Genomic DNA, 16,289 nt, shown 5'->3' on the forward strand with positions numbered 1-16,289 from the left:
GGAAAATGTGCCACTGACCAAAGGCTGCTAAAGTTTTCCACTTCACCCAAGTAGCTTTTCAAGCTGCTCTCTGCGGTGCAGGCAGCGTTTTGCATCGTTACAACAGTTGAACGAGCAGATCCAGCGCAGCGCTGAGTAATCGAGGCTGCTGAGCTCAGCGTGCCGAAAAGCAGGTGAAGTTCACTCTAAAAAATCAGACAGCCCTGCAGGATCTGGCAGCTGGCGTGGCAGTGAGGTCACAGGAATTAAAAAAAACTGCAACGCTTTTGAGCCATAACACGTGCAACATGCATCATGTAGCCTGATTTGTGAGCGTGCAGCTGCAGTGTTAGAGTAAACTGTGACTGAGGCAAACAACCAGCAGCATGATCATGTGTTGCATTTACTTTAAAAGTCCTTGTGTTGCCTGAAAAGCCCTGCTCTGAATGGCAGGGGGTAAAGGTCAGACAGCCCCCTCCTCAGCTGTGACTGGTACGTATCATAAAGAGTGACCATCAGGACACGTTGACAACAGCAGGGGAGGAATCCTGTTTCCCTCTTGAATAGATGAAAAGCAAGTTGTGTTGTTTAATGAACCTACACTTGATGTGGGTGAGCAGACTGAGGGCCAATCCATCTCTTCCTGATTACAGAAGCAGGAGAGCCGATGAATGGAGTCGAGTGGCCAAAATGATTTTCAGCTGCTTGTGACCGGAGAGATTCACATTAACCCCCAAACCCGCTCCAGTTCCTGCTCGGCACCGAGAGGCCTCAATAAGATGCCCCTGATACTAAAAAGTCTGACACATCAGATTCAAACCACCTCCTCCACCACCACCCGTCCCAAACAGTTTCCGTTTGGTGTGACTGAGGGCAGGTGGGCTCACTCAGTCCTGTTAAAGTGCATGTCGTGTTTGCTGCTCTCTCCCTGCAGCATATGAGGTGATACTGACCAGTGACATTGGTATGGAAGCCCGTTTCTGACATAAAGCAAAGAAATTGGTGGAAAGTTCGCCTCCATCAAAAAACAAACAAACCCTGATGAGATAAAATTTCAAAATTATTAGATAAATGTTGACTTTATATCTCAGAATTGACTATTATTTCTTAATGTTGACTCTTTATTACCTTTATTCTCTTTTTAAAATATCATAATTGAATTTAATCAAATTTTTATGACTTTTATTTCACAATTTTCGATTTGTCAGTCTCATAATTAGGACTTTTTATTACCTTTGAGCTTTTTTAAATTTTCTAATTTATGATTTTTAATGTAATAGTTGACTTTTGTTTCATAATTTTGAGTTTTTAAAATCTCATTTATGACTTTTTCCTCATATTTTTTACTTGTATATAATAATTCTGACCTTTTCATCTTATAACTATGATTTTTATTACCTTTTAAATGTCAATTTTGACTTTTTTCACCCTCATAATTGCCTTTTGTCTCCGAATTCTGACTTTTCATCTCATAATTATTAATTTAATGAATCTTATATTTCATCCTCTGTGTTTCTCTTTAACTGGCGGGCACGAGCCTCCATACATGAGTACTCTGCAGTCTGCAGCATCTCTTGCAGCTGGTGAGACTCGCAGCTCAGCCCTCGGGGACCTGAGAGGTGTGTAGTCACCCCGACCACAGATATACATGTTGGGCTGCAGGTTCTGGTTGCAGTGCCGGGTGTTTGGTTTGGAGCTGGGCCCGCAGCCCTGTGGTTTGCTGGCTGCTTGCACTGTAAACCTACATGTCCCACAGTTACAGTAACCTCCTGCCACTGTCTGCCCGGGCACTGATGGCTTTGACAGAGAGGCTGCAGACCACATGGTGAATATATGATGGTCACAGAGCGATGAGCCGTACTGTGTTCATATAACTTTTCATATGCAGCCAGGACTTAGTCATAATGTGTTTTATATGCAGTTGTGTTCACCCAGAAAACAATTACTCATCATCGGCACAGCTCCAGAGATTTGAGAGGACCCTCTGAGAAGCAGCAGCAGCAGCAGCAGCAGCAGCCCATAATAATTCATTTAAAGGAAAACAATGCGTAATGTGCCGACGCCTTGAGCGCGCATTGTCCTTTGTGCGGGGTTGAAACGGGGCAGGGTAACAGAGACCCAGCAGCAGCAGGCTGTGCTTTTAAAAGACCCGAGGAGACTATAAAAGTGGTTTCATGCCCGCTGCAGTGAAGGCTCGGCTCGATGTGCGCACAGACAGGCGGAGGTAGGCAGAGCAGATAGAGAGAGAGAGGGACACACTGAGCACTCAGGGTCTCACATGTCGGCGCTCAGTCACAGGTAGACACGCACGAGAAGACGCGAGGAGTTCAGGCATTTTTCCTGAAGTTCACTCAGGATTTGAAGACACAGACGAGTTTGAGAAATCGTCCCTGGAAGTCCTCAGAAGTGCATGTTTGGTAACCGAGTAGGATGCGCGTCTTCTCCAGCCGACCCGGTTCTGTTTGACACTTGGATTCACTAACTTGGCTGTTTTTCTAACCGGGGGGAAGTTGGGGCTCGTTTAAACTTTTTTTTTTTTTTTTTTTTTTTTATTGGCCGTCTACCTTTTCGTGCCGCGGAAATGGGACCGCGCCAACCGGGGAGCGTGTCCGCGCTCTGCAGAAGAAGTTTGCTCTGGACTGTGCTCGGGCTCTGGCTGACCACGTTTGTTGACGGGACCTGGAAGACGGGACTTTACAAAACCTACTCAGCGGGGACGCAGACATCAGCCTCTCACACCTCAGTCTACCAGAAAAGGTAACGAAATCATTTCATTTCTATCATAACTGTCGTGTATGAAGTGTTTTACGCACAGAAAAACATTCTCTTGAATCTGTTTTTAAACTTCTGCACTTCTTATCAATGCATGCCTCCCATCTCCATCCATCTCCCAGCTCCTATTGTCTTCCTGACAGTCGGTTTCCTTTTTCCTGTCCTGGCAGCACACGGTGCTCTGCTGACATGCCCATCCTCATTGTTGTCCCAGCTCAGCCACCGTCTCTCTCAGAGCACCTCCACTGTCTCTGAGGGTTTGTGTAGGAGCAGCAGCAACATCTGCTCCCTCTCAGCTGTCCTGCTCTTTAAACGCACCACCTTCTCCTCACATCCCTCCACATGAAGCCTGCTCCTGGACCCCAGTATTGAAGACAGCTTAAAAGTGAATGAGGGACAGATGAGTTTTATAACACTAAAGGCCACTGGATAGAAAAGGGGGGTGAGATGTTGCACGCAGTGATTGAGTTGTTGAGAGAGTTTCTGAAGGAGACTCACCAGACTAAACACGCCGGCACAGAGCGCACACCAGCTCTGCTTCCCTTCTGGACTGAGCCAGTGTTTAGCTCGGAGACCAGCCAGCGCTTTCGTGATGAGAGGACGTTTCCCATCTTACAAATATTTACACTGTCAGGTCGAGTGCGTGTGTGTGGGCTGAAAGTGGCCGGAGGGCTGATAACCCTCCCTCTCTCTGGTGAGGCCTTTTGCCTCTAGGTGTGTCCAGGTGGCTTTCAGCACTCCCAGCCTCGCTCCACTGGGCTCACCTCTGCCGCTCGGCACCCCTACAAACCCAGAGGTTTGTGGACATGTTTACTAAACACAAGCAGCTGGGACTCCACCACATCTGGGCTCGTTCTGGGAAAAGGGGACGTGAGTTTACAGTCAGTGTGCCGCTGTTTCTAAGAGGAGAGAAGCTGCTCCTCGGTGTGAGTCAGGAGGAGGTCAGTGGGTTTGAGGTGACACGAGTGGAGCTGAAAGTCTCGGTCCACCTGCTGTCTGGCCCTGATCTGAGGAAGCAGCAGTTTATGGTGTGTCAACATGAAGCCAAACAGTGGCGGACAGCAGAAAGGCTCTCTCTCAAGGGCCGGGGCAACTTGACATTCAGTGACATAAACTTTTCAGTCGGGTTCAGGAACATAAAAGGAAGTAAACATTCATTTTAACCTCCACTAAGAATGTCTTTCCCCGTACCAGCCCTGTCTTCACACAGTGATTACCCAAATCAAAGGGGATTATCAACTCTTGAGTAGTTTCTCGACTGGTGCGGTCGCTCTGTGGAGGAGCTGATAAAGCGTTCGCTCACCCTTGTCCTTCTTAACGACGATATGAGCTCAGTACACCGAGGGCCCGACGGAGGAAGCTGCGTCTTTATTTCTTGTCTCGCCCACTTCTTTATCCTCCCTCGGAGGACTTGTCATGGTCTGACAGGCAGTCTGGACCCCGTGGCCGACCTCATTCCTCACCCGTCTTAACCATATCCACTGTTTTCTTTAAGCATGGGGATGAAGATGACGGAGATTCCAGCGGGCTGAGCCCCGAGTGGCTCCGAGCAGGAAGGCTTTAGATTCAGGACATTCAGAGAAAATCAAATAATGTATGTGCTCAGGGAAAGTGTTTCACGGATATTACACGGTTAGTAATCACTGGTGGTGGATACATTACAGACAGTTAAAGATACAATATATAACATGTCTGCATTAAAGGAGCGATTTGTAAGATATGGCCAGAATTTTAGGTTAAACATTCCAAAAATGAAATAAAACAAACATTATCAACAACAGTGTTGATGTCTACTGAAGTTAGCATGCTAACCAGCTAGCCCTGTCCCGTCCTGTCTCGAAACGCCACTTTCGTGGCCTGCCGCGTCTTGTCGCCCCACAAAGTCATAGTCGTTTTCAGAGCTTCTGTAAATCACCTCTGTAGTGTAGCCCCTGTCGTCTAACTGATCTCTGTTGGTTTTGGAGTCTGTCTTCAGTCTTCAGGCTGCCAGATTCAGGTGAGCTGGTCCTCGTCGCCTGTGGAGATCCGAGTTCCTGATCCGGACACAATCTAGGGGCCATGGCTAACTGAGCCATGAGCTAATAAGCTAACTAGCCAAGGAAAGCCTATACCTTCAAATTCTGAACATATTCTACAAATGACACCTTTGAGAAGGTCGATATCAGCTCAGCTCCACATGATGGATCGTTGATGATGCTTTCTACTTCCTTCCTCAAACACTTGAAGACGCACGGACCCGGCACGCTCACAGACACACTCAGAGCTCACAGGTGTTCAGGCCTGTTCGAAGGTCAAAGCTCAGACCAGACAAAGACAGATGAGCTTTTTCCTCGTTCCTCTGAGGCTGCTGTGAGGAGTCACTTAGCCCTGACCCTCGAGGCCTCATCGGGGTGCTTTGATGATCTTCACTGTCCTCTGCACACCGAAAACACACTGCAGCTTTGAACCTGCAACACGAGAGTCTCCGTTAACTCATCATTCAATCATTCGAACACAAACTGAACACAACTCTTGTCGTCTTCTGTTTCAGTTTAATCTCTCGTAGGCTACTCAGGTCGTTTTCCAAGAAGCTGCAGATTAAAACCCGAGGAATGTCGTATCCCTCTCCATTAATTTCACTGTGATTGAACTCTCTGTTTCTCTCGCTGTCATGTGTTGTCGCACCACATTTATCTTCTAGATCTCAAGAGACCAACATGGCTTCATAATTGTCTTTCCTTCCTCCTCCTTGTTCCCATCGGACGTCCCCTCATGTGACCCTTATGATAAAATGACCTTTGTCTCTCCTCTCCTCTCCTCTTCCTCTCCTCTCCTCTCCTCTCCTCTCCTCTTCCTCTCCTCTTCCTCTCCCTCTGGCCATTTGCCACATTTGACCATTGTCCTCTGTCCCAAGTATTTTTCCCACAGGCAGAAATCTAGAGAAAATCCTTTAGATTTGTATCCGTGCTGCATTTCAAACATATCTTCGAGCTCGGCCCTCCTCTCCTCCTACACTACGTGAAGCGCTCGGTGGATGGAGAGGGAGTTACGAAAATGTTTCTCACCAGAGTCTTTTTGCCCTTGTCAACCCCTGTCGTCAGTTCACACGACCGAACCTCCGGCTTCTTCCTCCCCACACAGTCTGCTGCAGAAAATGTCAGCAGCATGATAACGAACGATGAGGCAAACAAGCGTATGAGCTTTTTTGTTTCAGCTCACGAGCTCTCTGACAGCGTTCGCACTCATTTAGGGTTTTTGTTTCTGTCTTGGCGACTGAAGTGTTCGTGTATTTCTTAACTATTGGCTGTGAGAGACGGTTGATGATTTATTTAGCTTGGGCCCAGCGTTCAGAGTGTGCCATGTGTGCTTAGAGACCCGATACTCACCGAGGGGCTGCTCGCTGCTCTTTTGCCAGCGAAACAGCGTGGTGCTGGTGGGTTTCACACTTCATAACACCAGAGCGCCTCCAGTAAGGGGAAGGTGTTGACTATGAAACATTTTTGAGTGAAAGACTGAGAGCGCACCAGGCACCTGTGTGCCTTAATGTATAAATCCAGACAAAAGTCAATGGACCATTGTATGGTGGTTCTCAGCAACCAAAGAAGAGGAAAGTTATTTGCTTTAGTCTTTTACAACCCAGAGGAGATTAATGATTAGTTGATTGAAAAAAAAGTTTGATTCATTGTTTAAGTCACTTTTCAGGCAAAAATACTAAATATTTAATATAATATTTACTTAAATATGATGATATGTTGCTTTTCTTTGTCATTAATGGCAGTAAATGAGGAGTCGTTTTGTTTTGGACTGTTGGTCGGACAAAAGAAATAATCCTTTTGACTAAATGATAAAAACGATTGACATGAAAATAATCAGCAGATTAATCATAATGAAATAAATGTGTTGTTACCTTGAAATACCTTGAAAAATATCACTATCCAATGCTGTTTTTGATACCCTGGAGGAAAAATTGACACAACAATGAGGGTATAAAAATTTGGATTTTATCTAAATAGGAAATAAATATAATCAAGGTTAATATTCACATGGCCACCATTTTCCTCTGTCATCACGCTCAAGTGTCCCACAAACATAAGAAATGTCACAAATCGTCATCATTTCACCTGATTCGGGCCGTATTTCAATGCACAAGAACATATTTGGTAACTCATAAGCTAACGTTAGCATCCATGCAGCACTGCTTGCAGCCCTAATGTTACCTGTAATAAAACTTTGTAGCATTTCTAGCAGGAACATCCTCGTCTCTCCTACCACCCTTCATTGTATAAACTATCCTGCTGCCTCTGGTTAACATGTTTTGATTCAGTTTCAGCGAGCTACGTAGGTAATGCAGGGATTGGTTTCAAGCCATTAGGGAAATTGTAAGCTCTCTTCTGCCTACGGCTTTTGTTATTTCATTCACTGAAGAAGCAGCGGTTGGCATTTCCTCTCTGGTAATTGCATAAGTGCAATGCAAAGAGAGAAGAGGAGACCATAAAACCCACCCCCACATCCCCTCCTCGGTACCCCCTGGTGACAATCTTAGCTGTTCCCAGGTGAAACCTCCTCTCAGCCTGGGAAACTTTAGATGTTTATCTGTTGGGTCTGGAGGATAAGTGGTGGGGAGGAGTCAGTACCCAGCGCTCCCCTCACTCCCGGCTCTACCTGACCACAGCTCCTTCAATGTCTGAAATTTTCCACCCATGATTAGAGCAATTCTTTCTGGACAAGGGAAAGCAATCACGGGGTAATCATATAGATCCATGTTCATTTTTGTAGCCTCACGGCTGATGGATACACTGAGAGACCCGGAGGAGGGCGGGCCTGTATTTAAATAACATGTGTGGCAGATGTAATTCCTACTAGAGACGTTTAGGATTAATTCAAACTGTGTCTCTAATAGTTCCTGAAATATGTCGTCTCAGACTCGAGCTTTTTACATCTGTAACCTACAATAACATTTCCACATTAGAAACGACTATTTGTTCAGTTGTTACATTATCCCAAATGTTTCCAACAATGTGGAGGAAGAAAGACGTTGAACACGACTGAACCGAACATGAATAAAACTTTGATGCGTCGGCTCATCCGTGAACATTTGTTGCCTGAGACAGTCAGATAGATTTTCATCGTCACCGTCTCCCATGATCCCCTGCTACTTTACAATGTTGTCATATTTGGGAGAAGAGCTGCAACAGTTAATCAATTAGTTGTCATTAACAGCCAACTACTTTGTACATTTTTTAAGGAGACGATGCTTTTTCCTTTCCTTCCCTTCAGTGTTTATACAGCTTCTTGTGCACATAAAAGATTTAAAGTTAAAAAGGTCAAAGTCAGCACCAACAGAAGCTCCTCTCTCCCACAGAAAACACTGCTCCTGAAACGCCTCGTCAGCGGTCTCGCCTTAAATTCATTGTGACTTTGTGACATTTGCATAATTTATGTCTATATTTTTTGGGATGTGGACAAAAAAAGACATTTGAGGATGTTATCTTGGGCTTCGGGAAACACTGATCGTCATTTTTCACGTTTTTTTACATTTTATACAGAAAACAACTTAATTACCTGAGAGAGAATGAACAGATCAATGGACAATGAATATAATCATTAGTCGCCGGCCTAATTGAGAGATACTCTGCGTTTAATCTGACAAAGTAACATATTTTCTAGATGCGTAATCAAAAATTAGTCATGAAAAAGAAAACACTCTGCAGTGCTGCAGGAGCTCGCACACATCTCACCGTGTGCGCTCTCCTGACTGCCTCAGCTCTGTGTGTGCGGCCACCACAACATGCGAGGATTGTTAATGGGAGCTGCTCCACATCCTCCGCCTTCGGCAGTTTCCTTTAGTGTAAACCGTCTCACACACACACACATACACACACACACACACACACAAACATATGGTCTCACATATTGACAAACAGACTTTGATGGGAACACCCCCATCCCCACCCAGTCTTGCAAACACGTTGGCAGCAGAACAAACAAAGTTTTGTGCCACACAGCCTCCTTTGTGGCTTCTGCATAGAGCCTCCTTTCTATACATCCACTGATTGTGTAAACACAGGCCGTAGTAGGTAATCATTTTCCCTCCTCCAGCTACAGTCACATGAAGGTAATCAGAGTATTTGTACACTTCATTGTTAATAAAATAACAGTAACATGTGGTGGCTCAAGCAGTCGCAGCGTGTTTCCGTACGTTCACGTCGAGTAAACAGCCCTCAGTGCAGCAGCCTGAGCTCTTCTCATCGCCGCTGCACTGTCAACAACAGATATCTGCTGCTGTTAGGACGCTAATTGAACTCTCAAACCAATTAGCTCTCAAGTGAATCATCCTTTTACACAGTTTGGTGCTGTTAGTGCTGTAACTGGACCCTCTCATGGAGTGAAAACCTTTCAATTTGCACCCAGAGGCCTGAGATATAACTCGGACGTGATTGTAAGTAAGTGTGCCGACTCAGCCTGCTCTACATGATCACATCCTAATCTATCAGATCTTAACCTCTGACCTTTACACGGGCGTTTTTTTCCAGAGAAGGTCAGTTTCTCGACAGCCTCAGTGAATCCTGATAGCGTCTTTCTGGAAAGGGAGTAGACGACCTTACTTTAACCCGTGTTGAAAACCTCTAATCTCCTTTCGGGACCTCGTCTTCCTCTTTATTTCCTCCTGAGGGACTTCGCCTCCTCCTCCTCCGAGAGCCGAATGCAAACGGATGTGTATTGATGGAGGGGAGACCGCAGTGTAAATACAGCCCACAATGCACTCCTGCAAAATCTCGTGGCTGATTAAAAGCGTGTAAACACCATAAAGGAGTGTCAAAACAAAAGGCAGGGGGGAAGGAAGGGGGCGAGTGTAAAAACCCGCGGGAAGACAACAGCGTGCTGAATGTGACTGCGTGGCTAATTTTCCCTTTGTGAGCGCGGCACAGTGTGAGTGCACTCGCTTGAAGGTGTTTTGGAAACATAGACTTCTCTTTCCTGAATTATTAACTCTGAAAATGTTCTTGTGTCTCAGAATAACTTTTCCTCGGCACTTTCCTGACTCTGTCTCTGTCTCTCGCTGTGTTTCTCCCGACAGGAACTGGTGTCCTCATACGGTCACTAAGACGGTGACGTGCCAGGTACAGAATGGCACGATCCTCCAGCGGGTCTACCAGACATGCCGCTGGCCACAGGGATGCACGGGAGGCAGGTGAGGAGGGCGAAGGGACCATGGCTACTGTGAACCTTTTAAAGCAGCCTTTCCCCAAACACAGACCCTGTTCGTGCCATGTTAGGGTCATATTCTTGAGACTATACTTATATGCCACAACAATCAAAACAAACAAGCAGACTGTCAGTTAGAGTCAGAGATATCCAGAGTTTTTGACAGCAACTATATCACCCACTTAACTCAAAAAAACTACAGATCTATCAACAAACCACGGGCAAAATGTCCGCAAAGACACCATCACTGGCACATCTAATTCCAGTAGTAACCCAAAATAAAATAAGGAACCAGAAAATGAGCATAAAGTGTCTCCTTTAAGAAGAAAAAGTCAAAATTCTCTGATTCAGCTTCTTAAATGTGAATATTTTCTGGTTTCTTTTCTTCTCTGCGGCAGTAAACTGTGTATTTTTTGGGTTGTGGACAAAACAAGACATTTGAGGACGTAATCTTGGGCTTTGGGAAACACTGATCGACATTTTTCACGACTTTTTGACATTTTATAGAGAAAACAATGTAATTACAATGTAATTACCTACCAAAACTATTCAGTGTAGCACATATAAAATAGATGGAGGAAAAATAGAGAGTAGAAATCAATTAACTGATTGGTGGTGATTATTTTCTGTCAGTCGACTAATCGATGACTAATCATTGCAGCTCTTATCTAAATGAAAACCAAAATCAACAGTTATACAATCAATAAAGTTCACTTTAAGAGGCGCTGTATAGTTTGTATCTGTGTTTCTCATTAAAACTGGCTAATTAAAGCTGTTTTAATGATGTGAATACGAGGGCAGCAGTGGGGGAACAGAATGGAAAAGAGAATTGAATAAACTTTATTGTTCGGCCGAAGCAGGAAATCATGTCCATAAGATTAAAAGGAAAAACATCACATTACCAGAAAACAAAGATCTCTCAGTTTCTCAACAGTCGGTGCATTCATTCCCGTGGTCCCCAGCTTCCACTCTCATATTTAAGTTTACTGTAGTTGGTTGACCACATGAATTACATTTTGGATAAAAGAAGCCTTGTAGATCTTTTTCTTTGTCCGGCGTTATTCTGCAGCGAGGGGAGCAGCTCAGAGCCAAGGTAGAGATGTGTTTTCTTTAACGATTGACTGTGCTGGAAAGATCACCAAGTCTTTGTCAGCTGGTTTCTGTTTACTAAAGTTAAATGCTTGTACCAAAGAGGACCATGCTCAGTCGCTGCTGTGTTGTAATAACTGCAGGTTTGTTGTCTCGGTCAGTGAATGCAGCAGGAAATCTGTTAACAGTTAAACCAGTTTCTCTTCATAAAATCATCCACAATAGATCAAAATGCCACTGCAGCACACGTTGTGTTCTGAGTGAGGAGCGGCAGATCACTTCGAAATCAAATCAGACCATTTAAATATAAAAAAGATGAAAAGACGGCTGTTGTTATCTGTGTGTGTGTGATGGCTCTGTGGTTTGTGTGTCTTGCAGCTACAGGACCGTCGTCAGACCTTCGTATAAAGTGGTGTACCGCACTGTGACCTCTCTGGAGTGGAAGTGCTGTCCAGGATTCAGCGGCGCCGCCTGTGAAGAAGGTGAGTCGAGACAGAAAGACTAACATGACGCACATTTTAGTTATGAAGCAGTCAGGAGAGTAGTGCCAAAGGATGCTGCTTAATCATGACAACGGTTTGTATATCGGCGGAGAGGTATTTCCTTTCGCACAGGCGCAGGATGCACAAGCTTTTAGGCCACTGGCTGTCGTCTTCGCGGTGTGTTCAAGTGCAGCTTTTTGGCCAAACGCGCAGGAGATGACAGGGGACAGTCGGCCATCAACGCAGCTAGTTCTCTGTTCTCAGTTTGGTGCGTCGGGGCCCTCAGAGTCAGGAGCTTGACAATGCGAGGAGCTCGGAGCAGAACCGCTGCTCCTTCACGTCGGAAGGAGCCAGCCGAGGATTAGGATGCCTCCCTTTGGAAGTTTTCCAGGCCTCCCAACTGGGAGGAGACCTCGGGGGCAGACCCTAAAACTTGCTGGAGGGGTTACATATCTCATCTGGCCTGGAAATGCCTCAGGATCCCCCAGGAGGAGCTGGAAAGCGTTCCTGTGGAGAGGGACGTCTGGAAGCCCCTGCTGCCACCACGACCCGAGCCTGGATAAGCAGAAGAAAATGGATGGACGGATGAAAGTTTTCTCTTTTCTTTCTCAGTGGCCTCTCCCTGCCTCTCTCTGTTTCTTTCTTTTTTTTATCAATCTTTACCTCGTAAATCTTCCTCATTTATCACCATCTGCATCCCTCTGTGTTGATTTGAAGCCTCCGGACTGCGTGTGCCTTCCAACACACGTGTGCGAGTAATACTTTAAAACAGGAGTGATTTCCATTAGGGCTTACATAAGGCCGCCTCTGTCTTCTACACGAAGTTCAGGAATAAGATCCCTCTGCCTCCTCAGGCTGAGTCAGATACCTCCACTTTGTTAATCAGTTTCAGTGTGTTCGTTCTGAGAGGCATTGTGCTACGTCAGGCGTTGTTTCTTTCGTGTGGTTTCTGGGTTTTATGGTCCAGCTGGAACTGAGACTCGGTCCTCTTAAACTGCCATTTTAACGCTGCTGTTTTCATTTTTAGGCTACTGTAACTGCCCACCACACACACACACACACACACACACACACACACACTCCTACACTCCCAGTGCATAATGACTTCCCCTGGCACTGGCCCCCGTGTCTCTGCAGTCTGGCGAGAAGGGTGGAGCGTCTGTTTATGCCGGGGCCCAGGACTTGACTGGGTGTAACATAAATCGTCAGGCCTTGCAACACAAAGCACAATAAATGTTTACAGTGGTTAAAGTGGTCACTTTTTAGTGGTGCTGAAAGCGGGAAGGCTGTTTTTTTTTTCTGTTTTATGCTCCCTCCACTCGAAGGTGAGCTCAGAGTAACTCCCAGCCTTCCCAGCGGCCGGTGCTCTGCTGCAGTGTGGCTGCAACTGGAGACGTTTCTCCACTTTTCCTGCAGGCTGACACATTTTTTAGACAATTATATTTATTGGCATTTTTGTTATTTCAGCACCTCAAGACAAATAAAATCATCTTCAGATGAAAATACTCAAAAATGACTTAAAGACATAATATAGACACTATTCATCAAGCCCAGTCAGAATGAAATGGATATCAGAGGCATTTTACATCTCAAGCTGAGTTACGTGAGGTACAAAGCTTGTAAACAAAAGAAGCTTTACATTTTTCGGTCACGTTTTTCATATTCAAAGTCACACCTGGTCTTTTTCCCAAAAGTCTAGGAAGTTCCCCCATGTTACTTACCTCCCTCAAGGAGGTTACGACTCCGCTTGTGTCTGTTTGTGTAGACCCCACTAACCTTTGATGTGGCTCTAGGACTTACTTTTTTTTGAAATATGATATATATTTATATCTATATCTATATGTGAGTACAATTTAATGCGAATTCAAATAAAAATCTGGATCAAGCGGCTTTGAATTAGAGCCCAACCGATGTATTGGTTGACTGATATTATTGGCGTATCACAGATATATTGGTATTGACGTATATTTTATCCGATATGGGCAAATATGAAAAACGAAAAGATGAAAAAGATGCTTGGGCTAATTTAAAATTAGCACGTGTCAAGTGAGGTTAGGGATGAGTGCAAAAAATCGGTGTGTGTCGGCCGATATATCGATATCAGAATTCTTTACTCCCTAATATCGGCCCCAAAATTTGAATATTGGACGAGCCCACATTTAAATATGTTTGATTTGATATCGGATTAATTTCCTCGGCGGAGGTATGTTTGGTAGAAAAGGTTACATCCTGATAGATGATGTGTCTGACAGATGGATATTGTATGTTTTAAATAAATAATGAGTTTTTTCTTGGTGTTATCGAGTGACACTGCCTGAATGCCGTCCTTGTTTCAGACCCTCCCCGCTCTCGGAGTAAAAAGAAAAAACACATTCACATTCAGACAACCCAGACTTTACTTAACAAAAGCAGAGGAACACACAGTCAAACTGGGAGGAAATTATCCAATTAAGTTGTTGCTGGAGGAGATTCCCCTCCGGTTGTCATGGCAGTAGGGGGCTGTCGAGCCAGCGGGGATGCTGGGATTAGCCACTTATCTGAGCGTCGTTCCGGGTGGCTCAGATCACAGGCGGCGCTGAGTGGAAGTGACAGGTCCCATTCACGGGGCCTTTACTCTCCGGCACCATGGATGCTATCCAGGGCCACCGGCGCTTTGTTCTGCTCCTGCCGCGTGAGCAGAACCTCTTGCCAGCGCAGAACCTGATACCCCGCTGCTGTCTGCCTCGTTCGCCCGCTTTAAGGAGAAATGAAAGCTTGCCACACGGGCAAAGCTGTAGGCCGGATTGTGTTTAAATCTGTTGCCATAGTGTTGCCAAGTGAAAGTTAAAGCTGCACTTGAAGTTCAGTGGGTGCAAGTTTCAAATCCAGGTTCTTAATACCTGTGTGAGGCTCTCCACGCGGTCTTTGTGGGTTTCCAGACGGCTGCGAGCACTTGTTTGACCTTGAGTGGGGCTGAATTAAAAAAAGGCGATCACCTTTGTTATATAAAAGAATAACTCTCATCCTACTGCACTTTTCAAAGCCTGCCGTCTAGGTCAGACATTGAAAACATATTGCTTTTAATCTCATAAACCTCCCAGACAGTTAACACCGGATACATACATCTTTAAAGATCTCGTCTGTTGCTTATATACCTTTGCTCCCATCATCCCTTTTCCCTCTTGCTTGTCTGCTTTTCACAGACTGTGGAAAATGTGTGTTATCCGCTCGTTTACTCAGGCTACTCTGCTTTTAACTCCACCGGTCTCTCACCAGGCCACCCCGAAAGCCCCCGGCCACGTCTGACTCCCAAGGCCGGTCTGCATTACAGCAGAGTCCACACCGGCAGGACTGTGGGGCTGTGGTTTCTCTAAGTTGCAAGAAAGGAAAGGAAGCGCGTTATAAGCCGAGAGCACGGTCATCGATACGGTCATATTTCAAGTAGAGATGAGGGAGTTGTTTTCTCTCGTGTCCCTCCGTTCTCACCCCTCCGCCCGCCAGCCGATTGGTCAACACGCGTAAATCAACGAGTCCGGTCTGAGGTAAAGATAACGCGTCTTTGTTGAAGTTTTGGATTGTGTGTTTTTCAAAAACCCGGAGCAGCAGAGCGCGGAGATAAAAATGTGAGAACATTGTGAGAAAAGTTCACGCCAATGCTGTCATCCCGTCATACAAAGCAAAAACATTACATCACGCCCGGGGCTGATAAACAAACTGACTCCATCGGAGTCCGAGCTGAGAAAGATAACACCGCGTCAAGACAGCCACCTTTCACATGCGCTCTCTTTTTCCTTACTTCCTCACCCTAACCTCAGGACTTGGCTGGAATTCCAGGCCGGTGGTGTAATTACTGGGTCCTAATTGTTTTCTACGAGGCTTGGGAGATATTGTCTTACTGCTGGACCTGGAGCACAATGGTCTTTATCTCTGATTGAGCCTGAGAGAAGAAAAAAAAAAAAAAAAGGCTAAGTATTTGCAGATGGAGGCACTTTAATAGCATGCCAGAAACAGGGATTTAACGTATGCCTGGTTGGCTTTTGGCATTCCAGGAACCTAAACGCTTGTTTTCAGACGGGATATCCCAATTTGTGCTACATCAAACACAAATATCAAAATTATACCTCATTTAGAGGCAATTTCATGATACAAGAATATCAAATGTAACCTATAAAAGCAAACATTATTGAATTAGAGTTGGCTCTCAAAGACCCTTACAGGTTGCATCAGCGTCAACACGCTGAAGGGTTCCTGCGCACTCAGCGGTTGCGGAAACCCGTAACATTTTTTTGTATTTTGGCGCTTTCTGCTCATTTTGATTGACTCTCAAAAGTGTGAAGATGACGCTAAGAGACAGCAGTTGATATCTCGGACCTGATTTGATTTATGGCGACAGCGCCATAAAGGAAATATGGCTGCAGCTTAACGCAAGAGGGGGGCCGCCGTGCAGCAAAACATATGGGGGATGTAGACTTGAATTAGCACGGCTGTCAAAGCTCTGCCGGGGGGTTGGGGGGGGGGTCCCCGTCAAGCCGTATCTCGCAGCCAAGCGGAGGCTGCGGTTTTTGGGTCGCAATTACGGTGTGGCTGGGAGGCAGAGGCGCGCTGTCTGTAATAAGCCGCAGAAACGTAATCTGTGTTTTCACAGCTCAGCGCGGCTTATCACGGGCCTCCACGCTAAACCCGGCGCTTTAAACATCAGTCGGCTGCAGCTTGCCATTAGCGAAAAGGAAGAGTGGGAGAGAGCGTGGACACCAGTGTCTGTCTGACTGCCAGAGTGAATGCGTGGGTGGGAGAGCGAAGGTG

At 45.6% G+C, this 16,289-nt stretch overlaps 1 protein-coding gene across 4 annotated transcripts in view; it reads left to right on the forward strand.

Annotated features, from left to right (window-relative positions):
- Window positions 1-1,491: 1,491 nt before the first annotated feature.
- The window catches only part of emid1 (EMI domain containing 1), a 59,607-nt gene continuing 44,809 nt past the window's right edge, over window positions 1,492-16,289 (forward strand). For 3 of the 4 annotated variants that reach the window (XM_084360772.1, XM_084360773.1, XM_084360775.1), the window contains exons 1-3: window positions 1,492-2,736; window positions 9,809-9,922; window positions 11,404-11,507. In XM_084360772.1, the coding sequence (XP_084216898.1) occupies window positions 2,561-2,736; window positions 9,809-9,922; window positions 11,404-11,507 (394 nt within the window). In that variant the 5' untranslated portion in view covers window positions 1,492-2,560. The remainder of the gene's footprint in view (window positions 2,737-9,808; window positions 9,923-11,403; window positions 11,508-16,289) is intronic. The other variant, XM_084360774.1, reaches the window with a different exon arrangement.

The sequence above is a fragment of the Pagrus pagrus genome (assembly GCF_965226575.1).
Source record: "Pagrus pagrus genome assembly, chromosome: 8".
In the NCBI taxonomy this organism is placed as follows: Eukaryota; Metazoa; Chordata; class Actinopteri; order Spariformes; family Sparidae; genus Pagrus; species Pagrus pagrus.